The sequence below is a fragment of the Salminus brasiliensis genome, chromosome 10, assembly GCF_030463535.1.
Source record: "Salminus brasiliensis chromosome 10, fSalBra1.hap2, whole genome shotgun sequence".
Lineage (NCBI taxonomy): Eukaryota > Metazoa > Chordata > Actinopteri > Characiformes > Bryconidae > Salminus > Salminus brasiliensis.
The window spans coordinates 14,503,022-14,528,969 of record NC_132887.1 but is presented as its reverse complement, the minus strand read 5'-3'; the positions used below and the strand labels follow the sequence as shown (position 1 = coordinate 14,528,969).

The window sequence follows — 25,948 nt, the reverse complement described above, 5'->3', positions numbered from 1 at the left end:
ATCAAAACAATGGAAAACCACCAGATATTTTCATGCTCTTTATTACCCAGTCAACTGTTCATCCACTCATTTATAATGTGCACTTCAAGGCCACATGATGTAAGAAGGGGAAAAGACACAGAAGCACCAAATGGGATCTCTACACATTTGACTATTGGACAAACCCTTCCTCAAGGGGGTTAACATATTGGTCTAATTAGAAGCTGTCAAATTCATATGGCAAGTACATCAGGGTGATCGATGTGCAGAACAACCTGAACCTCCATAATAGTATTGAATGGCATAGATCAACTCCCCCAAAAAAAGAAGAAAAGAAAAAAAGGTTAAGACTTTTTGGACGTTTTGCTCAAATTATAAACATGATGCCCTCAAAATATGCCAGGGATCAACATTTAAATTTACATTTAGCTTTTAGTCTCAAGTACATGTTTATCACTCTCCCATTCATTAATCCCAATATCAAAAGTAAATTTCCCAATAACACACGAAAAGCAACGTAACTTATGCTTGTTTAAAGTACGAGGTCAAAAGAGGAAAAGCAAGCTTACAGATCCTCCAAGAATACACTTTATTGAAGTAAAATGCCTTATAAGGCAGAAAACAGCAAGAGTATTACAATAATGCTCTTTAAAATTCTGAAACGCACTTTGGAGACCAATCTCTTTCCATTGCAATGAATTCTGTCTTTTTTCAGATGTCATCCAGTAAGCTGTAATGCAAATAATGCAGCTGATCCCTTTATCCACATTCAAATGTCTCCTTGTGAGAAACACTGCATCATACCAGGGAGATGCCAACACTTAAAGGTGCCAGTTTACAGTGGTTTAAGATAAGGAATCACTGTAGAACACGAGCAAGCAAAGTGAAATATACACACAGGCATCAAAGTGCTGCACCTGAAGGAGCATTTCAAGTCACACTTAAGCCATCTATTGTCACCCTATCATGATGCATGACTGTGCTATGTACAATGTAAACAACTGGGCTCAGTACAACTTTCAGACAAGCCAGAGACCAACTACTCCATCACGATCCCAGGAGATATTAGGATGACAAAATGGGCACATTAAAAACATGTATATTAAGCCCTTAAAGCAAATGTCCCTATTGTGAAGAGGATATCAAAGCTTCCATATAGAAAGGTACTCTGGAACAAAAAGTAGGCTTATGCATGTTTAATGTTTTGAAAAAGGAGTGAATTGAATTGCAGCTGATTTTTTGAGGTGTTCTTTCAGAAATAAGTTAGTGAAAAGTAGGTTAATGCTTGTTGAGGGTAAAATCAGTGAAAGCAGTACCCTGACAGAATTCAAGAGAACTCAGTCTTTAAAGGTTAAAGTGCAGACCAACTTTAAGAACCTGAGGAGGGTAGAGATGAGTTGGTGGTTGGTTTGCAGGAGAGGTTTGGATGAAAAGGTACATCAAGCCACCTGGTTAGTTTCAGCAATCTGGTTACAAGCAGTTTTAACATCAAAAAAAAGAAAGAAAAAGCACATGCTCATATGGCAGCACAGAGGCACAATAAACACTGGTCATCCACACAAGTTACATTCACACAGACCTCACTGAAACCAAACAGCTCACACACTATCCCTCCTCTGGCACACTACACATCTTCCTCAGTGTCCCTACTTTTCTTATATATTGGCATATTGATACTATGAAAGGCAGGGACCCAGCGGTTGTCATGGAGCCCCACATTGCAGCCAGGTGTATCTTTGTGGGACCCCCTGCAGCACATCCAGTAGCCAGGCCCGTAGGGCAGCGCCTGGCAGTAAGGTTTATGGTGCCAACGACAGAGCGACACGTCTCCACGGCCATAGCGCTTCTTGCACTGCTTGCAGGGATCGTCTTTGTAGCGCGGGTCACTCACCCAGCGGGAGTCAGCTGGCCGCACACCGTAACTCTCAATGATAAACTTGAAGTAGTGACATGTGCACTTCAGGGCAGCTAGGCTTTCAGTAGGCAGCAAGCTAAAAATCTTGACGATGATGTGATGGGGCAAGAAGGCCATGTACTGTTGAGGCTCCAAGAGGAGCTGGATTTTGAAGCGGGTCTCCAAGAACTCATGAGACACTAAACGACGCAAGGGCAAAGGCACAGGATCCCTAAGAATTGCACCGGCTTCTCCTCCTTCCATTTCCTCCACATTGCAGTTGGCTCCAAGTCTATCCATGTTCTCACTAAAGACCACCTTAGCTGAAAAGGGGCCCAGTGCTTGTTTGAGTGACAATGACCCAGCATGTTCACTCTCCCGGCCATTAAAGGAGTCTTCTACGTTCTGAGATACAGGGCTATTCTCAAAAACAGCCAGCAGTTTCTGCTCCTGAAGTGCCTTAGGGGGTGACTGGGCAAAAAACAGCATGCCTGGAAGAGGTTCCTCACTGCCATCATTTGTTTTACTGGTTAGAGGCTGCAAGTTCTTTACTGTCTCTATACTTGCACAGGTCTCTTGTTCAGCCACATTCTTACCTTCTTGCTGCTCACTGGTAGAGCTGACTAAACAGGCAGAGTTTCCATTCAACACAGGCAAGGCAGCTTCAGAAGAGCCACTCTGTTCGTCAGTATCACTAACTGGTCCCTCTGTGGTACTCTCAACCCTCTCATCTTGAGGCAGGCTCGGCAATACTGGCTGCAGGGGAACGGAGTATGGTTCAGACCCTGCTAGCAGCACACGTCCAACTCGTCTCCGCAGACTGTTGTTGCGAGAGAGGTTGCCTCCATCTCTGAGGCTCTGTCTGCTTAGGCATTGGGATTCCAACTTGGCAACCATGTCCAACACCCGCACAGATTCCTCCTCTTCATGATCTTCTGGCAGCTGTGGGTCTTTGGATAACTGCTCTGCTGGCAGAACCAACAATCCTGCTTTTGATAGAGTAATTGTGCTGGAGCTTCGCAATGACTGAGGTTTCAAGTCTACCTGCTGATCATTAGCCCTCTGCTCCAAGTACGCCACCATTTCTCCAACAGACAGAGTCTTTTCACCCTCCTCTCCATCAGTTCTCACAACCTCTTCAGCTACACCACAGCAAGGGTCTGTATTTTCATTTGGCATCACAGGTGCTGTGCGTATCTCAGGTTTTTGTGCCGGAGACTCCATGTTTCTCTGCTTGTCTGAGTTTCCGGACCTTTTCCTGCGCTTTGCCACAGACCAATCACCATCCCAGCAACCTTTGTTTTTCATTGATACCATTCTTGTATCTGGGCTACTCCCCTCTCTGTCTGGCGCTCGGTCAGTGCTACCTGCGCCAACATGGCTACACTTCTGGGCAGTAAAGATTGCAATCTTCTCCTTGGTGTTCCCAGGTTTGATGACAGCCCATATGTCTAGAGATCCTTCTTCCTCTCCCTGATATATTCTTAGTGAGCCCTCATTCTCCAAGCCAGTTGAGGATGAGAGCAGAACTAAGGAACTCGTGAATGTAGTGACTGAGGGCGCTTTGCTCTTGTGGGTCCAAGAACTTGAGAAATCTCCACTTGCTCTATGAGGTGGGGTGCTACCATTGATGGAACAGCGGAGGGTGTTAGTAGAGATGACACTGAGGGGGCACCGGTTGGCTGTACCGTTGCCAGGCGAGCCAGTGACACTTGATGCTTGGCGAACACCCCACTCAGTTCTAAGTACTCCCCGCTGATCCACATTAAGTGTGCCATTTTGCCCTCCTTCCTGGTGGAGTTCTTTAATCTGTGGCTTGGGATATGGCTTGAGGTGCATGGTGGTAAACCTGTAAAAATAAAGAGAAATGTTTTGAAAATCTAAAATAACGTAACCTCTACCAGCACTACTTTAGTCACAATAATCAAAAAGATTATAAAAAAAAGGATAAAAACCCAGATAACAAAAAGACAAGACCACCAATTCACCAATCACAAACGACTCCTGTTTTCTGTTTTTTCAGTTTAAACTTCATGTAGCTGATAATGCTTACAAATCAGGACTTCAGATGGTGAAGGGAAACAAAGTGTAATTAACCCACATACTTAAACACTTGATATTAAGGACAACAAAGACAAAGGCCTATACCCTACCCGTTTTCTCCCACAAGTGCAAAATGTTTTACTGAATACAGAATTCAAAGATCATTTGGTCTATCCAAGATGTTTTCAAGCCAGTGACCCTAAAGCACGGCACATCGGTACAAGTGTGGAAGTTTCAGGCAGCGTCACACCCAAAACAACTAGAGCTGACTGTTCCCTTTGGCCCTTGAACGGACATAATAGGAGCAGGGCCACTCATGTCCAGACACAGCTGGGGTATTACACAAGCAGTCAGCTGACAAAGGCCCAGCTGCTCCAACAAGCCTGCAGAACAACCCGCAGTAGCCACATGAGTGGGATGCCTGTCAAACAAGTGCATATAAGGCATTCCTCCACTATAAATCCAGGCCTGATAATGGGAACAAGAGGGATGGGGTAGGTTCTTATTATGGAATATGAAAGTCAACAGTTGCAGGGCCAAAGTGTAAGGGTGTTGTGATGGATCTAAAACAAGGAGCAGGGTTCAGATAATGGTGTCTAATCTGTGCTAAAGGAGGCAACTGTTACAGAAAGTGGCAGAAAGCAGAGCATCAATACCCAAGTTGTACCCTTGGAAAGAAGCAGCATATATTATTGTTTTTGTCAAGCTGGTGTTTCAAACTAAATGGGAGGCAGCTCATGGGCGTCATGTCAACAGTAGCTTACAACTCCATGGATAGACATTTCCTGGCATAACACCCCCTCTGGTTTCCGGCCCTAGATGTAATTGTTAGTACAGTGCACACATGGAGAACTCTTTTTGACAAACACACCAGCAGTACATGCATTTCACACACTGCAGTTTGAGTCAATGTCAAATTAAAGTTGAGACACTGCTTGTTCTGGTTTTAGCTCCCCATGTGAAACACATTTGTTATGCCAAGCACATACATGTCTTTAGCCCCAGTATTTTTGGCATGTGACAAAACTATCCCAGCTTGATTACAAAGCTTTCAACCTCTTGTGTAATGTTGGCAACTCCAACAATTTACCCCAGTATTTTTAAGCGGGTTTGAAATTCTCTAGGATTAATCTTAGTGCGAGAACTACAATATGTAGTAAAAACAGTGCCATGTGCAACAGCCAATAAGAATGAGGGAAAATCTTCTGGTCCTCAATCATGCAGTCTGCAAATTACAAATGATAACTGTTGGAACATGAGCAGGATTTTGCAACTTGTGACTTGTCCACCAGGCTTTATATGCAGGCTCCAAAGCACCAAACGTCCTCCTTTATGATTTCCACCATAAAGCTGGAGGATGCTGCATTACCAAAAATTTAAAAGTGCACATCACCACAGAATCAGAGAGCTTGCCATGTACATCCACATGTCTCTACTCTTGTAGTCAGATTGTTTGGTTTTCTTAAAACAAATTTGGTCACAGAGGTTGCTATCTAATAAACTCCTGAGTCAATGAGACTACATCATGTAGCATTGGCTTACCACATGAGCTGAAATGGAGGAAAAAGGAACGTGTGGCACTGCTTCACTTACCACTAAAACCAAGACAAAAGTATAAAGGAACAAAACTGTTGGGTGGGAGCGAAATCACATTGGAGAGAAGTCCTCATATCTGACCTTCCAAGACAGATTTTTACCCATTACACAATCTGGCAATAACATACAGGCCCAGCCCTTGCCTGCACAACTCAGACTTTCCTTGATACCCTGTACCAAAACACACGTCTGAGCTAATGACAATTTTCAAGCGAAAAAGTTGACGAGCATCATGTCTAAAGAAAATAAACACAGCAGTGAAAAGCAAAACTAAGGAATGATGTCATTAAATGATTAGGTGAGCTCATGCCCAACTCAGCACTGCTTCAATTAAGTAAAGATTGTTATCCTCCACTTCTTGTAAAGGCCCATGGCTTCCCTATAGGGGGGCGGCCAAGAAACCTGTCCAACTCAGGAAAAAACCAAGAATGAGGTCACGATTGTGGAGTCTGTTTAATGCCAAATTATGTTGTAACACTGTTCTTCTGAGGCAAAGGCATCTGGGGCTGCACGCGTCACCACATGTGTTTGGTCTATAGTTCAAGTCAGTCTTCATGTAATAATAGACATGGCAGGGGACTAGTTTTCAAAAGAAGCAAAAGCCAGACTTGTCTGCAAAACTGCTAGTATGTAAAACTATTTGGTTTTAATGTCCACTAAAGGGTTACTGCAACTTCCAAAATGTTGCAGTAATGTCAGGTTTTTCCCCTTCTGCCCTCACCCACCAGGCACAAAAAAACAAAAAACAAATGCACCTTAAAGGGTCAAGATCGAGCCCCAGCGATAGTGTTCACCACATTACACTCAACTATTTCAATAACTATTCAAATGGAAACAGTGTCTTTCAGGACAATAATTGCTAGGGCTGAGCAATTCATTGAAACAGACATTCAGAATCTCTAATCAATGTTATCTTGCACATATTGATTGCTGTTTCCACATTTTTAAAATGTTGTTCATAATTCCCCCCACCGTGTCTTCATATACTGTTCCTTTAGTCACATGACTCTGCCCCATCCAATCTGTGACATGGAAGCAACACTGAACTGAGCAACAAATCATTCATCAATTATAATCAAGGTAAAATGTTAAATTTATTGATATTGATTTAGGGTCAGATCACCCAGAACTGCAACTGCCCAAAGATTTAGTGCCTAAAAAGCCATCATATAGCTGAAATTACACTCAAGAATCACACTTTTATTAAAAAAAATAATTGACATCTTGTATTGAAAATAACAGCTTCAAACAGAATGTGACTAGACAAGAGTTTCTTACCTCCAGACTGTCTGTGGATTGGAGGCTCGCTTCCCTGGTTCCCTATAAGGGGTAGGGCTACAGTAACTGATAGTTTCACATTTCTGAGGCATTAGGCTCCTCCCTCCAGTGCAGAGTGGTGTCCCTCTCCTGGTCTCAGGTCTTTATCCACACTGCAACATAACACAAACAAAATGCAATTAACACTTGTGGTTTACAGCTAATTTTGTTGCATTCAAAAAAATAGGAAGCACAAGAGTACAAGCACCTGCACAAGAGCATTGCTGTTGCTTTAGTGACATTTAATTGTGCTAAGCCATGCATGACTTCCACAGGTTCAGACATTTTATCACCCATAATTCATAAAGCAAGACAATATTTAGAGCAAGTACACAGGGGGCATACAATTCAGCAGTCAAGATGTAATGTTTTATTTAAGAACTTGGGCTGCCTGAACTAGAAGGGTCAATCTGTTCAAGACACGGTGTACCAACTGAATTGGGAACATATCATTTATAGCAGCAACCTCAGAGGCCATTTTTCTGTCCTTTGACTGCTTAAAAAGGTGTTTCTTTAATGTCTTAAATTAAAAGCCTATGATCAGCATCACACAAGATCTTGTCAACTAAGAAGTTGATAAAAGTTGATAAAAAGAAAGCATCAAAACTATATAAACACTAGTTAAAATAAGCAAACATGCATGCACGTACATCTTCTGTACTTGTTCCATTCTAGGGTACAAAAGGCGAGCAGTTTGTTTTTAAAAGACGTGTCAGCCAAGACGACTCGATAAGCCTGGACAAAATCTTTTGAAACGGCAGTAATGAGGCGGTGGGGGTGCTTACCACACACAAGCAGAAATTGCACTGAGCACAGGATTTTAAGCACCATCCATAAAGTTCTAACACAGCTTCCAAGATAGACCAATAATGAACTAGCAGGCTACTCCTCTACACAACAGCACAATATTCATAACTTTGTTTCAATGTCACCTTCAAAACCTTCTCACATTTTTACACACTGGTCTGAGAGGTACTCACGTTTCTGAATTATTGCTCCTTCTACTAGAGCCACCTCTGTTTCAGCACAGGGGAAGTGCTGTAGGTCATGCAACACACACAATACATATACACTGTTCATTTTAGCAAAGCACATGGTCGAAGACGTCTGACACCTCCAGAATGATTGGTCGCCACGCTTGTGGGCGGCTCTGTGTACAGGCATGCATGCCTGCACAGAGAAATAAAGGAGGTCTGAGGAGCCAATGGCTATTCAAATGTTCCCCACATGTCTATATAAGGCAACAATAATCAATACTTTTAGAATCCGACTGACAAGAGGGACAGAACCCAGATTATGCGAAGGTGGTGCAAGTCTTTCACATGCAGGGACATGCACAAGCAGGAATACACTTTTTGCTTAGCAACTGGTGAAAAAGCTAAGAAACAGAGGGCAAATTAAGTCACACTGAGAAACACGAGGGAGTTCCTTCGAGACTGCATTCCTGAGAGAACTTTTCATATTACACTTCCCCTACCTGAACAAAAACAATGGCGCCCATTCAAGAGGTGTGGCTAGCTAGCTTACACAAAGCCATTTTAACATGTCCTAGAGGTGCTCCAAAAAGCCACAAAGCTCCACTACAAGCTTTTAAGATGCCTTACAATAATATCTGTAAACTGTACAAACCTGTAAAAACAAGCTTTCTACTCCCATATTCGTAAGCTACTGTTACAGTGGAGCTCAAAATAACAGGCACGTTAAATGTAGTAGGGTCATTCATAGCAGGCTACGAGTCTCCATAAAATGCAAGACAAAAAGTGATCCTTTTCTGTGGACATCAGCCCAGGTTTTAAAAAAAACAATGCTTAAGAAGGGGAGGGAAAAAAAGGTTTAGAGGTACATCTCTACCAAGAAACTGCCCTCAGATATTTTTAACAAACTGTCAAAAGCAGACCTGATGCTAAAACTGAGCACTCTCATTCCCTACACTGTGGTCTTGCAGTTTCAACACACTTGGCAAACACTCTGGACCTGCTTTCTTCATTCAGGGCTGTGCTCATTCAAATCAAATCATCCAGGGGGTTTTTAAATGTAGTTTTGGAGCTGTTGTGCAATAACGTGTAAAAATGTGTTGCCCTCTTGTGTGTTCTTGGGTTACAAACAAGCTTGTGAATCCTTTTTTTCTCCACAAGGTTGTTTTCTATTTTGCATAACCATAATACTTTCCATGCCATGTTTGATGCTGGAAACATTCCACTTGGAAGTTAGTTCAGTAGTTCACCGACTTAGTCGAGAGATTAAACAGAGCTTTGTAAGCAAGTACCAATTCTCAGCTTCACTGATGACACACCAATCCAATAAAGGAGGCATTTCAGTTAGCAAAAACATGACTAGCCATGACAAAATGCAATATTCGTTCAGGGAGTTCACTGTCTTGATGGTTTCGAGGGTTTAAAAGACCACACTGATGCAGATTGTTTAACAAGCCAAAATCTGGTTGCCTAATTGACCACCTTCTTGAAGATCAACTGCAGACCAATAAAGTCAATCACAGGAGGCTTAACAACCCACCACCAAGTTAGTGATTACGTTGTTCTTTGACCAAGGGCCAGAAGGAGCCATTTTCTAATAAAACAGGCTATATCTAGAACGATGAGGTTTGTGATCCACAACAGTCCAGGCTCTGAATTTCACAACTAGCCAAAGAAGTTCACACTAGTTTAGTGAAAGCAGTCTAAAGGGCCTGTGGGTTTGATGCATTTGAGGATGTGTGCACATTCCCCACTGCAAAGTTCCTTCTTTCAGAAATAGTCCAGCCAGGTCAACATGCACTTAAGTAGCCCAGCAACTTCCACCTAGTTATCACAGAAGTAGTAAGAACATTCTACACTTCTTCAGAGTGCAAGCAATCAGTCTTATGACAGGACAGGCTTCAGATGCCAAATAGAGAGTAGCAGATCTACTGTTATTGGCCTCACTCACTAGGTTGTGTTCACCAAATGAACACAACATTTTTTTTTAAGCATGAACATCTCAGAAGTGGCAGGCTGCCATAGCTGTAAAAGAGGCTGCTGTTAGACTCTGCTTACAGCCTCAATCAACATAGGTGCTAGACAGGCAGATAAGATCTGGATCCTGGTTGTTTGTCATTTACTTTCAGTCAAGAGAGTCGGAGTGAAACAGCTGAAAGAAATCAAACAAGATTAACACTACAGCTAACCATGGCAAGACTGGGTGCAAATAAGGAATCGAACAAAGTCTGTGGGTGTGCGGGGGAAGGGGTCAATTTAATAAAAAGCTAGTCAAATGTAGGTAAGCATCTACAGAAGATCATGTTATTCGGTCCCATCAATAAATCTCTACAAACCTTTAGGTTTTCCCAAACAAATCACTTACAGTAATATGTCAAAACATAACAGTTCTTCCAAATGAACAAATACTGACTATGAGTAAACCCTAAAACACATGCCAACCTCTTTCAGAAAAACTTGTATTGTGACTGAACCCATGCCTCCGTTTCAGCAGGAACTGAAGAGTATCTGCGAATGGAAACATCAGTCTCACTGGAATGCATTGTAACAGCTCAGAACACACCCATGGACAAAGTGCACGTGGATGTGAGCTCATGTGCGTTTGCTCACAAACATCCACACTGGAGTGCAAGCAACTACTGTACAAAATGGGACTCTGAGCTGGACGAAAACAGACACAGTGGAAGAAAGACCATGCATGCAGAATGCATTATTTATCATGGAAAACAAGGGATCTACATTTCAGTCAGTCTAAATTATAGGTTGTACCTAATGCCAAGTGGAGCAAATACACCATGCCAGTCACAATCACAACACCCACTACATAATCCACAAAACTGGTGGGGAAATAAGACACTGGAGACATCGTTTAACCAATGGCATCATCATGACAAATTACATCATGATTTGCAGTTGGGCATGTATGATTTATAGATTTGAGAGCTCCTGTGAACCACCAGCATATAGCAACTCCATAAACATCTAATTCTAAGTCCTTACTTGACTGATTTTTAAAACTTTTGTTCCGATACCTATATTTTTGTACACACCGAATATAAAAACAACTGTTCTAATCAGTAATCAGTGTTTTTAAGGGGCACTACTCTTCTGCTAGCGTTCTTCCCTGTTACAACTTAAAACCTCCCAAAAAAATAACTTTGAAAGCTATTTTGTAATGCATGAAAAGGTCTACCAGCATCAATATGTAGCTGGCTTTGTCCAATCTCACAAAAAGAACAGACGACTCCTATAAAGCCCAAGTTAGTGGTCACAAGAGCAGAGAAACTCTCCTTATCTTCGAGACAAAGCCTGTCACAACCTGCTGCACAAAACTCACTGCAACCACATGAACGCCTTTCAAATAGCTCTAAGAGGCCTGTGTGGTGGGGCAAAATACACCACCCTGAACATGCCGCTCTAGCTGCTACATGACTCCAGGCGAAGTGGACAAACAGGTTTTCCGATGCCGTGGAGGCAGTCCAGTTGTCAGAAGCCCCTTACAAGAACCAGAGGGACGTCTGCACTGAAACAGGTGGTCAGGCTGGCAGTTGCCAGACTTTCAAAGGCATTCATTTCTCCTACACAAGCACAAATTCTCACAGGCAGATGAGAAGAAAAGAGAAGCATTGTTAAAGGGTGCCAGTTTCACAGGTCTGAACATGAGCATTTGTTAATGGAGATAATGACTGTGGAACAGGCCAGGTTTGGAACAACTTATAGGACTCTGTGAACCAAGAGCTTGTATAAAAACACTGCTCACTTGACCCAAAAAAATGGCAAACATTTTAACACTCCACAAATGACTTTCCTCAAACACATGAGGGTTTCCTTCTTACAACTCCAGCATGCTTCAGCATCACCAAAAAAAAAAAACACCCCAACAACTATAGGCATATGATTTTGACAGAGATGCACCACTAAGGGAATGTTGGGCTGATGCCAATAACTGGTATTTCTCATGTACATACCTGTGAATGCTGATACACAAGCAGCTAGACCCCCTGGATTAGCATTACAGCGAACATTTATTTCTGTAGGGCTACAAAAATTACAAAACATGATTTATTTGGCTTTATTGGATTGTCTAAACTTTAGTACACAACTGTACATGAAATACTGGCTTGAAACACTAGCCAGTCTAATGCCACACATTTTTTTTAAAATCTGCCAATACTAATGCTATATTGGGGTGCAGGGCAGACCATGGCCTACAAAATGATCAAATATGCCTAAATATATTAATTTAAATGGAGACTAAAATACATTTTAGTAGGTCAATACCGGGGAGATTCACAAAGGAAAAAAACAGGTCATGTGCAAGAGACCAAAATATCCCAAAAGCATGATAAGCTGGCCTACATTAAACCAAGTGCTTAATATAGACCAGCCATATATTATGGCGGAAGTTTACAGTTGTCCACAGCAGAGCATGTAATTTTCAAACGCCATAAGACAGCAAGGTTTTGGGTTTGAAATTGACCAGACTGAGACAAAAGCCACTTTTCTCTCTACTGGTCTACAATTACAGCAACTGAATGGCTCCAAAATGTTCATCCCACTTCCCCCATTACACAAAAACAAGGCCTTTGGATCTCTCCACTGTTGCTAACTGCTGACCTGTTAATCACAAACCAGGCGTGAGTTCAAAGTTTGGCTAAAAGCCTGTCTGAAAGCCTGGCGGTCACACTGCCTGTGCAGTAAGGCTTAACTCACTACAATTAGTTGGCAATTCAACCTTAACTCCTTCATTAACATGAAGGAAGATGTATTTAGAGCAGAGGATGGCCAAAGTTAGTCTGCAAGGAGCATGATTTGGCCTTTCAGAGCTACCTTACCCCCACCCACTCACAATGAGAGCATAAACACAGTGCACGCCATTCATTTAATAGATTATCAATACATCTTTATTTGGCTTTAAAATTGTATTTTGGAGGGTTTTATGAAGAAGATATTGCGTAACGATAAACTCTCTAACCTACCCATGGCATGTTTTGTATACTGTTGTCTGTTTGGCTCTCGGCCCAGCAAAAACACTGCACTTTGAACCCTGAGAAGACATTTGGGCAACCTTGATTTAGAGAGCTCTTTTCACAAGGATGTCATAAAGCACATCAGTTACTCCAAGAGATAATTCAGCTACTCTACTTTTAAAGGGGTCATGTTTTATGTTGTGAGGAAACTCGTGTCATTACAGCTGTACTGACTGACGTGTGAGCCTGATGTCTGACTTGGCTACATTACTAGTAAGGAAGCAGACCTTTAACAGACAGACAGTTTACAAGGAGGGGACAACAGCATGCGTTAATCTCTTGCGTTAGTCACTTCTGTTAGCTAGCAGTAGCGTAGAACAACACAGAGACCAAGATCCAAAAAGAGGAAACTCCCAAAGGGTGGCAAAATCAAGCAAACCTATTAACTGCAGGACTGCCTAATTTGGCTTGAACCGTGCTGTCTAGGCCACGAAATAGGAGCTGATTAAATGAGAAAACAAATAAATATGAAAAAACAAGTTAATACTGTAAAATATTTCGCTACTCTGGTAAACAATAACAATATCATTTGGCGTTAGCTTGCTAGTCAACTTGCAGCACGGCCAGGTTTGGCTAGTCAGTTTAAAGTAGGACAACATGAGAAACGCAGTCGCACGTCGACGTCTAACGCCAAAACAGGGCTGACAGGGCTTCAACCAGCCATTTAACACCACCTATTTAAAAGTAGCCAGGGTTAAGAAAGTGGGTAAACACAGGTTTGAAGCAGAATCCGCACGAAGCCGCGCAGTCCTGCAGAGAAAATACTGGTAGCTACGTCAGTTATTTAGTTTACGGGTATTTCAAGCTAACGAAGCGCCAGTAAGTTACAAAAACAAGCCACAAAAGTGTTTAGATGTGTTGGACACACACCGCAGAACCTCCACCCACTCCCGGCTACCTGACTAGCCAAAAACACTCAGGAAATTACTGCCTAGCTTGAGTAACCCCGAGCGCTAATTACACACGACGAGGCGATGTTTAGCTAGCTTCCCGAGCTAGCCAGCTAACGTTAGCTCGCAGGTTTCGCTCGACAGCTCATCTACGACTACGCAGAGGCAACTAGCTAACTACAGATACAGACAGTCGGGAAAAACAACGCTAAACGGGATCTTCACTAATAACTGTGCGTTACGCAATACTAAATGCAGCAATGTCAATGTCTGCGGTTAATCGGACAGCAGGAGTTGGCTAAAAATCGAGTGAAGCTGACCTGGGCAAAAGTCGGAAGCAGACGCTGCGATTTACTTTGCTGGATTTTTCCCTCACACCGCTGTCTTTAATCTTCACCATTCAGGCGGCTTCGTGGGCTCAAAAACGCATTTCCATGTTGCAAAGCGTGAAATAAAACAATCGCTGGTTGTTCGTTAACCCGAATAAGATCTCATTGCTGTGGTTTCGCCCTGCCTCTGTGCTCTCCACCGTCCTGCGCTGCAGGCGAGGCACAGCCTGATATAAGCGCGCGTCGCCGTGACGTACACACGCCAGAGCCTGCGCGCATGAGCAAAGGGTCCCGTCTCAATCCAGTGTGGTGGGCTAGTGCTCTGGGAGAAGCTCGGGTTTCTCTACTTGACTCAATAGGGAGGAACCATTTGCTGTCCCAAGCAGAAATTAGGGATGGAACGATTCATTAAATTCACAATTCATTTACATTTTTTATACAGACTGGTCAGGAAATGGGCTTGTTATTATGTTCATTATCATGTTGTTATTGTGTCCAGTCTAAAAAGGCTAGTGGTTTCCACTTCAGTCAGGTTCCCGAAATGGTCTCCATTTTCATATAACTGTTTGCTTATATAAGATGTGAGCACCTCACTTAAGAAGCACATCTAAAACTAGGCCATCATGCTCAAACTAAGAAATACACAGCAAGAAACATTACATCACACAGTGAGAGTGTGTGCTATTTCAGGATAGATTTGTTCTGCTAATATCAGCCAGATACAGGCAACCATACAGACACAGAGAACCATAGATGCATGTATCTAGAATGTAAGAAAACTGGTGCACGCTCCACAGCTCTATCATCCACATGCTTTTCTCCATGGCCACTGTGACCATCTGTTCTGCACTGGGCTCCCTGATGATGGCCACTATGACAAACAGTTGCCTATTTCCTCATGCCTGGGTACTTTAAAGTGACTATGGTACATCATCTGAGTTGTAATAATCAGTCAGTCTTAAGCAATGCCCCATTGCAGCTCTGTCATGCTCCACTTTTGTAGTTTAGCATACTGTATATGTCTGGTGAGAAAACTTTCAGCAGAAGCCATGATTTCAGTAGAATACTTGGAACATCAATCCTTTACAGTAATTAGAGTGAAAAGAGACATATGAAATGAAATTGCACAAAACACAGATGTCAGTGTTGAATCATACAATCCCACCTAGCTTAGAAGTAACACTGGAGCTGAAACTCAATCTCAACTCAATTTTTTTTTTTTAATCAAGTAACCCTGCTGGTGTAGTTGATTCCTTTAGACCCGTACTGTAAAGTTAATTAAGATGAAGTGCAGTTTAATGTGCAAAGTTACCAAATATATTTCAACTACAAACTGTATGAAATGTTCTTCTCCACCATTGATCAGACAAGAGATGCATGCAAGAAACATGACAGCAGCATAGATAATCAGAAATCAGCTTGTTTATCATGTAGTTTAGATAGAAAGTTAGAGAAGGCTTTTTACCATGTCCACATAATTGCTTACTATAACATTTTTTTGTATTATTTTTTTATATTTACCTATCCAATTTTTCTATTTATTTATTTTTGGTTTTTGGTTTTTGTCACCATAGTGTTTTGTTTTGTTTTTTTTCCCCCAATATAAGCATTACAGCCAGTGTTTAATAATGACATTCACATACAACAACAGCCAACAGCCAACAAATCACAGTGAATTTCTTCACTCTACTTTCTTCTTTCTTCTTTTCTTGTTTTTTTTTCTTTTTTATGTTTGGGATAAACATCCAATTTTAATGAAAGGTCTTACCTTGTGACTGAATAAAACATGAAAAGCAATTGCTTTGGACCCTTAAAACCCCTACATTCCTGTAGTCAGTAGTTTTGTAAAATATATTTAGTGTAATTTGGGTGCAGTGCAGTGAGTCCAGAAATGTCCTTGCATTATTCTCCATATTCAAATAAACATAGCAGAATAACTGCCCTTGGCATTTTACCTTGGATAAAACTCTTGGGAGAAAAATTGATAAAATGAACAAGTACAGTATATAAACATCTTAAGGAGTTGATGGCAATTATACAAGCACATTCCTGGCTCTAAATGAAAGGATAGAGAATTAGACCTACCAAGGTGTAGGAGTTTGTACTTGTTTAAACAAAAAATAGCACCCGGCCTTGATTACACACTGACTTTGTTTATATCTACATTCTTTCACAGGTAGGCACCGTGAAAGTTTAGTGAAAGGCCCTAGGCAGGCGAAAAAGCAGGTGAAAAATATTCACATCCGTTCTTGAAATCCAGTAAGAAAGCTGCTAAATCCCTCTCAAGAGTCCCAGGCGTTCAGAGCACTGAAAAACATTACCTGTGAATAATTTAGTTAAGCTGTATTGTATTTCAGGTGAAGCTCTCTCACCGACTGTTTCCATCATTAAAAATGTAACACTGACCTGACTTCAGACTTCTGAGGCAGCTTGGTCTTTAATAGGCCAAGGGTTGGCATTAGGCTGTGTTTGATCCGATCACATGGATTAGACTCTTAGAGTAGGCTCTGTTTCTCTTTTGTTTATTGTGGAAATCAAACAGGAGACAGATATCTTAACATCTCCGCTCCTTAGAAATTCACTCATCCACAGAGTGATGGACTGTGGCTGACTTCAAATTCAAGGTCCCTTACTAAAAGCATCAGTCAGTGGGAGTTGTGTTTGTCTTACTTAGTCACACTTACAGTAAATGCAGTGTAATTAACCTGTTTCAGAAATATATAGAAAACTTATGCTTAAGCTTATGAATGCCGAATGTGCACTTCTCCTATTGTCTGCTATTGTGCCCATAAATGTATCTATCTATTTGACCACCAGATTAGATTTATGCAAACTTAAACTGTGAGCAACCTCAAATTTCTCAAGTCAACATATTTGGCAAGCTCTTTTAGGAGGTGGATTTGGACAGAACTTAAATAGACAGAGTTAAATACAGTCATATAGTTAGGACATGCTAACTTTTCCTTTTTACCTTGTCTTTATTAATATATTATTAATATATATCTTTACTCAAACAATATTGAATGTGTATGAATATGGAGGTAATATAACTAAACACTAAACTGTCTTTTAAAAATCATTTATAAAATGTGATTAATAGAAATGCAATTTTCTTGTGAGGAAAAAGTTAGGACACCCTATGCCCTAATAACGTCAGTTAGACATTTGCCATAATGATCCTTCAGTCTCTGACATCAACTGAATTCTTTCAGCTGTGAGACATTTCAGCTTTAGTTTTTAGACAGATGGTCTCACATTTTCCTCAAGCACCTCTGATTCAATAAAGAATTTCTAGTGGGTTCTATGTTGGAGAGATCTCCAGGCCCTACTGCAGAAAATCAGCCCTAAACCATGACATTTCCACCTCCATGCTTCACAGTTGATGTGGGTTCTTGTGCTCAAGTGCTATGTCTGGTTTACACCAAACCTGTCCTCTGTTACAGTGTCCAAATAATCCAACTTTGGTTTAATTTGTCCAAAGCACATTGTTCCAGTCCTGGTTGTGGTCTAGGCGTTCTCTGGAAATTTTAGTCTTGCTCTGATGTTTTTTTTTTTGGCAGCAAGGATTTCCTCCTTGCACACCTCCCACGGAAATCATATGTGTGTGGTCTCTTTCTGAAGGTGCTTTACTTTGACCTCTTCTGTGACAAGAACTACCTGCAGATCCTGTGATGACATTATAGGATTGTTGGAGACTTCTTCATGCATTTTGTGATCTGCTGTTGGACTGAACTTGCTAACACGGCCTGGCCTGGCCATTTTGGCAGCTGTTGCACTTGTAAATGATTTAGCAGACAATGGAAAGGCTGATTTCTAAGTGTTCTGAGACTTTTTTAATCCATTCCCAGTCACATCTGCATCTCTAACCTTCTTTCTGAAAGCCTCAGTAAGCTCTTTGATCTCACCATGATAACACTCACCTTAATACTAAATGTCTGATATGTAAATTAAACAGGCTCCTCCAAAATCCCCTCTAATGATGTTCTAATCATCTGCAGCTGATGTGCTGTTCCTGATTCCGATTTTAGGCCTCTGAAGTAGTAATACATGTGGGGGTGTCCTAACGTTTTCCTCACAGGAAAATAGTATTGGTAATAATTACCTTCTACAAATGGTCTTTAAAAGACATTTCTTCAGTTGTGTGTGTTTAGTTATCAAATTCATCTCTCAATACTATGAAGATCAAATGACTATATATGTGTAAATATATTAAAAAGGCAATTTCTTCATGGTGTATCCTAACGTTTTCACATGACTGTAAATATCTAAAGACATTACAAAAGTACAATGTTTCAATCAGATTCTTGCATCTGTAACCATCATTTGTCTCAATATTTGGCTACTTACATGTAATATCTACAGTAAAGATGAACTACAGAACACACCAGTGACAGTAGATGTACCAGCATGAAGCTTAGGGCCTGTCTAGATCTCTTTCTAGAGAGAAATCTTACTGATTCTTACTCAACATAATACACTATTTCAAGGCTAAAGTAAGTGAGCTAATACAGCCATACATGTTTAATAAAGGCAGCGAGTGGATCTGAAAACAGGTGTAACTGTGTGCATGCACAACTTCCATCATCCAACAAAGTAGTCTTTGACTGTCCACAGACTGCAAATCTGTATGTGCAGCTGGAAACACCATCATAGTTGGATGTCTGTCACAGAGATGGCACAGTAATGTTTACTATTAGTTTGTTAGTGTAGGCTGACCACCTTGTGTCATTTCTATATTTTACCTTAATTATTTCCCCTTGGCTAGTCTGCGTGTTTATATCTGCTATGTAGATTTATAGGATCTGTCTCTAGGTCAGTTAGGGTATTAATTTCTTAATGTGAGATTGATGTTTTGAAATGAAACTGCACTGTAGTCATTTCTGTAGCTCTACTATTTTAAAGGGGTCATATAATAGAAATTTTTTTTTTCTATTCAACTCTTTTTATGAATACTGATTCAAAAGCATAAACAATGCCTAAACAAGGGACACAGATTACCCACCAATCCTATTGTGCACAACCACTAGGGGGCCCTTCACTCTGTAGATATTCAGTGTAATAGCAAGAGTCCACTATTTATTCGCCATAACAACCCAATATGTTGGTGTTTCGGAAAAAGGGCCATTTTAGACTATGTCAGCATTTTTCTTTAGAATTATGAAATAACTCTCAGCTCAGGAGGAGAAACGCCCCCTCCAAATGTAATGCTCTATAAATTCCCATCTCTATGTTTAATCCTTTAATTCTATTTAATTCTAAGTCCCCTTCCTTTTTTGTATGAATATATGTATGACTAATACCTCACTCTTTTATTACTGTAATACATTAGTAATAAATTATTCATAATATAAGAGTTGATTGTTTATTTGTTGTTTATAAAGCAGAAATAAACACATTAAGATGTAATCCATCTCAGACCATCCACATCATCCATCATATTCCAGCCCTGTCATTCCCAGAATCCTCACTTCTATCCAGACTGCTATTTTGAATAAGGCTCAATATAAGGCAGCAAAACAGGCATCACAGCTTATTTACATATATCAGTCTTAAAGGCACAGTTCCAAAAACTGTGTGTTTAATTCAATAAAACATAGAAGGTGAAATTCTATCATGTAACAATTCATTACTTTGATTAGTTTACTGTTTTTGCTTTAAAAACATGTTATATGTGGAGCTAAAATACAGCTGCTCTTTAACAGGATTCAGACCACAAAATATGATTATTTTAGCTTTCATTGAAGTGAAATCAATGTGAATACATACAAATGTGCGTTCAACAGCAATCTCAGCATTTCCATCTTAAAGCACTGTTTGTGCTGGCTGAGCCGGCTCAGTGGTGCTGGTGGAGGCTTTTTGGTCCACACAGCTCTGTGGGGCGTTTGTGGTGTGTTGCGTAACCCACAGCACACGGCTGGCTGTGAGAGGAGCACCTCGGAGCTGAGGTAAACTCAAAGCTGAGGAGCTGAGGTACTACACAAAATCTGTGTTACTGTATATGACCTCTGAGCGCCCAGACCTAAAAAAAAACTTAAAACACCAGATCCAGATTAGCTGCATTTCAGTAATACTCTCAAATCCAGTTGTACAGCTGGTCAAATTAACCCACTGAAGAACCATTCTAGAAATAAAGGATTTGATGTGTTTTGTATCAATGCATCTCCAAAACCGTAAGTAAACAAAAAAAAACCTTCTAAACTTTCAATGAGCGTCAATGCAAAAAGATTGTATTTCATTTTGGAGCATTTCTATTGGCTCTTTCACATTAATATTTTAAAACAATATAAAGAATTGCCATATTGACATGCAAATATAAAAGGATTTTTTTCATGACAGCAATAAATACCTAGCTACCTAGCTGCTCCATTTCCTAGTCAGTACACCACTGCGTTGGTAGACACATTCTTAAGAAGTCTATGATTGGGAAGGACACTCCATGATGTTTTGTTAGTTTTTGGAACTTAAAACAAATGGTCTCACACTTCAATCATTGCCAAGTCCCACTGACTATCTTTAATGCATTATTTAAACTGGACTAAACCTTTAGAAAGCTCTAGCATTGATGCAGTGAATGCCAAAGCAGGCGAGGCAAAGCAGAAAGCAGGATGCAATTTTGAAAAAAAAAGAAAAAAGGAACATGTTCATCCTGTGAAACATCAGACAGTCATGTATATATATATATATATATATATATATATATATATATATATATATATAAAAGATACACCACTAATATATATATATGCCGCTGGCATCAATGTCCCATGGATAGTTGCATTTCGGAAACTTTGTGTAATGAAAGTGTACTGAGAATGGACTTCTCGCAAATTGACTCTGGCAAGTAGTACAGAGAAGCCACAAGCCACTGTGGACCAGCTCCTCTCTGAGACGAGTACCTTTCTTCACATAATACATTTACATTTATGGCATTTAGCTGACGCTCTTATCCCAAACGACGTACAAGGTTACTTGTATAACAGAGATGGGCTAACGCAGTGTTAGAAGTCTTGCCCAAGGACTCCTATTGGACACTTATTGGTGTAGTGCAGCATTGTCAGCCAGACCGGGAAATGAAGTCTCCCACGTGGTGTGGTAGCTTAATGGCAGTTAGTGATGTTATGTGTTGCACCACACCAACCACAGGCCATATCACGATGTCTCGCTAGTGTCATCCAAGCCAAGGTTGGGTTTATTAGATTGGTGTTCGGAATATTCTGATGACTGTATACATAAGTTCATACATACATGCAAAAAATGCTAAAGATATATTTCCATACAGGTATTTAATAGGTTCTTAGCTGCAGAGACACTGGGAAATTCCTGAACTTCCCAATGGCCCACTGAGCTGCGCTCCACTCATTCTGACTTGACAACACTGGACACAGGTAATCAGGAAATTTATTTTTTTAACAGCCTGTTTAACTGTAAGGAATGGGGTACTAAAAAGAAATAAAAATAAGGACAAAAAAAAGCTTCTGACCTCCACCTCTACCAGGCTATTAGGCTTTAGAAAATGAAAACTATTAATTGCACTTTATCTACATTTCTTGTCTTCACAGCCAGCAACTACACGTGTATTGCCTGCTGTTAGAGAATGTTCAACTATTATATATCTAATCATTTGAATGTTTACAACTTAATCACCTTCACCCACTGTGGGAATCTGTATTTCTTCCCCTATTTCGATTCCCGGGCTCGACAAGCTGCCACTGTTGGGCCCTTGAGCAAGGCCCTTTACCCTCTCTGCTCCCCGGGCGCTGGAGTTGGCTGCCCACCGCTCTGGGTGTGTGTGTGTACTCACTGCCCCTAACACATGTGTGTGTGTGAGTGTGTGTTCACTACCAGATGGGTTAAATGCGGAGGACACATTTCGCTGTACAGTGTACAGTGACAAATACGTGCACCTTTACCTTTAATTTCTATGTATATGGGTGGCGCCATCTAGAGGTTATAATAAAGCAAAACATTCAATGGAGCAAAACATTCATAGAACAATTCAAGGTGGAGTAGTAAGGATTTTGCATTGGAGATGCTCTTTAATAAATGCAGGGTTCTTTACAGAATGGCCACCCCCCAAAAAAAACAAAAAACAAAAAAACAAACAAACAAAAAACCCATCAACATCATTATGATTAGGATTTTGTTCAGGGTAGTGTCTCCACATTAACAGATGAAAGTGTGAGATCATTGTAGATGGTGAGTTGGTTGATCTGGTTGAGCTCATGTATCCGATGTCTGAACTCAAACAGGTGGCTCTTGTTGACCGCCACTTTGAATTCATTCTGAGTGCACAAGATCTTCAGCTGCCAAAGGAAACAAGAGTTTGTTCACCACAACTTAGTAAAGACTGCTGTAGAAAAGAACAACTGGGATCTATCCTGGTGATAATCGCTCATTTGCGTTTTAAATAATGGCAAAAAAGCTGAACTGTAAACCAATCCTCAGCATATCCAATCACGGTACTTACCTCAAAAGACTGCCCTGGGACAAAAGGAAATGGAGAATCTCTTTCCTCCTTGCCCCACTTGTTGCCTATCATGCTGTTTCTCACTATTACTTTCTTTCCACCTTCATTGAAGCGGGGGTTGAGATGAAGAGCTATATCGCTGTTTCTGCTCAGATCAATTGTGACCCTAACAATCAGAAACGGTGCAATTTCAGTGTGTGACAAGTTATACACCAGCACCCACTTGTTAAATTACACTTAGGTTCAACAAAAAGCATCATACAGTAAGTATTTAGACATACATATTGATAGTATCTATATGACTTGGTTTTCAAGGGTGTCAAAATTAGATCAGAAACAGTTAGGAATGTCATATTTTATGATTGTTCTTACATTTTAGCATTTGGCTTGATCTCCCCCTGGATGGTAATGATCAGCTTGTCATAAACTCCTCTGGGTAGAGTCATCTTATATGGAACGGTCTAGCAAAAAGAAACAAAAATATGGGCTTTGCTGTTTTAATGCATGCTGCATATTCCTTCTGTATCAGTGAAGACAGGGAATTATGACAGCTTCAGGAAAAAACCTAAGAATGGAAAAGGTTGCCAGCAACAACTAACATGAAACTGAATGTCTCACCAGTGGTAGGCCGGTTTGAGGGGCAGTTGGTGGTGCGGGGCCTGGCCAGCCTGGTGCAGTGGGCTGGTTGGGCTGTCCAGGCCATGCTGGCTGGTTGGGTTGTCCAGGCCATGCTGGCTGGTTGGGTTGTCCAGGCCATGCTGGCTGGCCAGGCTGAGCAGGTTGACCAGGCTGAGCAGGCCAGTATGGCTGAGCTGGCATGCCTGGCTGCTGCCCTGGCCAGGTGGGCTGGCCTGGCTGCCCAGGCCAAGCAGGTTGTCCAGGCCAGGCGGTATTGGCGGGCTGTCCTGGCCATGCTTGCCCCTCTGACTGACTGCTCGGTGCTGCTCCACTATCAAGAGCATCTGCAAGCTGAGAAATAGAAAAACTATTTGTCTTGTAAAATAAAAAAGAACGCCCTTTTACTTCTGGCTAGTTTTATAGACACTGATTAAGGAATCTTGGAATAAATTACAACAACATTATCAAAACTAAAAATCACTTTGGAAATACTTTTTAGTGTAGGATTAGGTTTAATTTGTGTCTGAGAAACTAAACCCATACATAATATTTAAACTGAGAAGGAAGTGGATTGTATGGTGAGATATGGGCAGTAAATAGAAGAACAGGTAGAGTCAGGTATGGTTTATTGGAGTTTCAGGTGTGGTCTTCCAGCATTCATTATTGCATCCAATAAAATCCACGTATGAAGATAAGAGTAAACTTACATCCATGGTATCTGTGAACAAGAGAATAAAATATGTCTTAGAGCACAGATCTGTGTGTAGTAATGGAGATTTTAGGAATGTCATTGAGAATACTTTTATGTGGTCAGCTCATATCATGTACCTGCCTGTAAGTCTGAGACACCTTGCTTTTCAAGCTGCTCAAATACATACATATTACATTGCTTTGCAATCATTCAACAAATGAAAGAATAACCAGGTTGATTTAGTAGAAAACAACCACACTTAATTTTCTGAAGGTCTTCTTTTTCTGGCAGAAATAACCAACAGAATTTGAAACCTTTGATGACCAGCTAGCACATTTCTGCTGACCAGAACACCTCAGGGCCATATTAAAGGGTATTAAAGCATTCAATGCTCTATTTAGTGTGTCTTATTCAGGGGTATTTAAACAGTCAGTGCGGAATGGATCATGTTTGGATGACTCATATGGGAAAAACTATCCCCACCACACCCCTGCAAGCAGAGCTGACAAATAATGGAAAACAGGAAAGATAGTCTAATGGCTTAGAGTTGCAGAAGAAACAGTTATAAAAGGCCACTTTTAACAAAATCAAATGGAAAGCAATAAGAATGCCTTCCAGAGTGTGTAAGCTCTGTATTCTTAACTGTTCACGTACAGTAATGATTATGGAATCTTCACTTTGATGTGTGGAAGAGCGTTTAATAATACAGTTCAGGCCTTTTTGTGCAGTGTTGTTTCATGGTAAATATGTAAATAATGTAAATAAAGTCATTCAGAGTGTTTAGATTCAAAATGGGTCACTATAGAGAAACTTACAGTAGTGGATATAAGAACCAGGGGGTCCTAACAAGGAGTTCATATGCAGCTCAGATATAGCCATTTTAATATACTTTCCAAAACAACCTGTAAACCTACGGGTTGAGAGTTTTTGCATGTAGTGCTGATAATGGTAAACTGGTTGTAAATGTTGGGTGGTTTCTTTTTGGTACTGGCTGTTATATTGGTGTGCTAAATTTTAGGCCAAAAGCTTAGTCATCATCTTCATTATCATCATCATAAAAACCATCATAAAACAAGTGTAAAACAGGGTCACAGGCATCAGGAGACACAATCATTATTTTATGCAATAACAATGAGAGGTAGCCTTCAGATATATTAAATGTTTTGTCTGCCTGGACCCCATCCCCTCCACCGACAAAAAATCTGACTCTCAGAGGTTCACTACATCGAGGCATTTCACATCTAAGCACTCAGAATGAGTTTGTTTATGCCTCAGCAACTGAATCCTGTGACCAGTGTAATCCCTCCCCCCTTCTCTCCCGAGGTCTGAGTAGAGACTTCACCTAATAAATAAGTGTGCACAGCAAGACACTAGCCCCCTTATTACACAACTGAGCAGTGCTGCAAGTCACAACTGGTAAGACTTCTGGGTGTTCAGACAATTTAGATTTAGCCAATCACTGGAAGGCTGACAAATTACAGAGAAATCTACTTCTCCAGAAAGACATTTTACACCTAAACAAAAGGTTTAGCTTTCCTAGATGTCTATATCTGGTATGTGTACAGCTGAGAGGCCTAACGTGATTGTAATGCGACAACTTCCTATTTGCATACGACAGAGGAAGCTAACACACTGCCAAAGCTTCATATCCTGTCAACGAACAACACAGATGATTAGCAGACGATTCTGTAACAGATTAGCACGAGAACAGTGTAGTAGGTCTAAATGTATACAGTTACCTGTTTCTTGATGAGCTCTCTGGTAGTCAGAAGCAGTTCCCAGGTGAAGAAGGCCAAAAGAGAAGAATTTTGGGTGGGGCTTATATATACTCTGTCAGTCCCCCACACCCTCCCCATTCTCTCAAACTTCCCTTGAGGTGACCACACCCTCTCTGCACAGAACTCCACTGTCTCCCTCTCACTAAACCCTGAGCACTCTCTTGCAAACACCAATAAATGTGAATGTTGATATGTCCTACCACACCTGTTTGTGATTGCTGGAACGTCTTTATAGCTCCAGCTCTACTATGCAGTACTGTTCTTGAGCAATCTAACAACATCAGGCCACTAAAACAGAGTTTCGAAGTTCTTTTAACCTATAAGCTCTTACACAACCGGCTC

General features: G+C 40.9%; 2 protein-coding genes across 2 annotated transcripts; both read right to left on the bottom strand.

Moving 5' to 3' along the window:
- Positions 1 to 25: 25 nt before the first annotated feature.
- On the bottom strand, positions 26 to 14,282 carry fbxo34 (F-box protein 34). The gene is made up of 3 exons (XM_072689371.1): positions 14,044 to 14,282; positions 6,791 to 6,942; positions 26 to 3,722 (listed from the first exon to the last, which is right to left on the bottom strand). Exons 2-3 carry the CDS (start codon positions 6,880 to 6,882, stop codon positions 1,604 to 1,606), a joined length of 2,211 nt encoding a protein of 736 aa, XP_072545472.1. The 5' UTR covers positions 6,883 to 6,942; positions 14,044 to 14,282; the 3' UTR covers positions 26 to 1,603.
- Positions 14,283 to 22,054: 7,772 nt separating this feature from the next.
- On the bottom strand, positions 22,055 to 25,640 carry lgals3b (lectin, galactoside binding soluble 3b). The gene is made up of 6 exons (XM_072690378.1): positions 25,568 to 25,640; positions 23,845 to 23,855; positions 23,138 to 23,488; positions 22,892 to 22,980; positions 22,520 to 22,685; positions 22,055 to 22,355 (listed from the first exon to the last, which is right to left on the bottom strand). The coding sequence occupies exons 2-6, from the start codon at positions 23,848 to 23,850 to the stop codon at positions 22,197 to 22,199; spliced, it is 771 nt and encodes a 256-aa protein (XP_072546479.1). The 5' UTR covers positions 23,851 to 23,855; positions 25,568 to 25,640; the 3' UTR covers positions 22,055 to 22,196.
- Positions 25,641 to 25,948: the final 308 nt, after the last annotated feature.

What these genes read in the sequence shown, in the direction of transcription:
- fbxo34 (XM_072689371.1), bottom strand. Translation starts at nt 6,882, where the DNA reads ATGCCTCAGAAATGTGAAACTATCAGTTACTGTAGCCCTACCCCTTAT. An exon ending in AATCCACAGACAGTCTGGAG is followed by an intron (nt 3,723 to 6,790) that starts GTAAGAAACTCT and finishes TTATTTTTACAG; the next exon opens with GTTTACCACCATGCACCTCA.
- lgals3b (XM_072690378.1), bottom strand. An exon ending in ATCAAGCCAAATGCTAAAAT is followed by an intron (nt 22,686 to 22,891) that starts GTAAGAACAATC and finishes TCTGATTGTTAG; the next exon opens with GGTCACAATTGATCTGAGCA. An exon ending in TCCCAGGGCAGTCTTTTGAG is followed by an intron (nt 22,356 to 22,519) that starts GTAAGTACCGTG and finishes TTCCTTTGGCAG; the next exon opens with CTGAAGATCTTGTGCACTCA.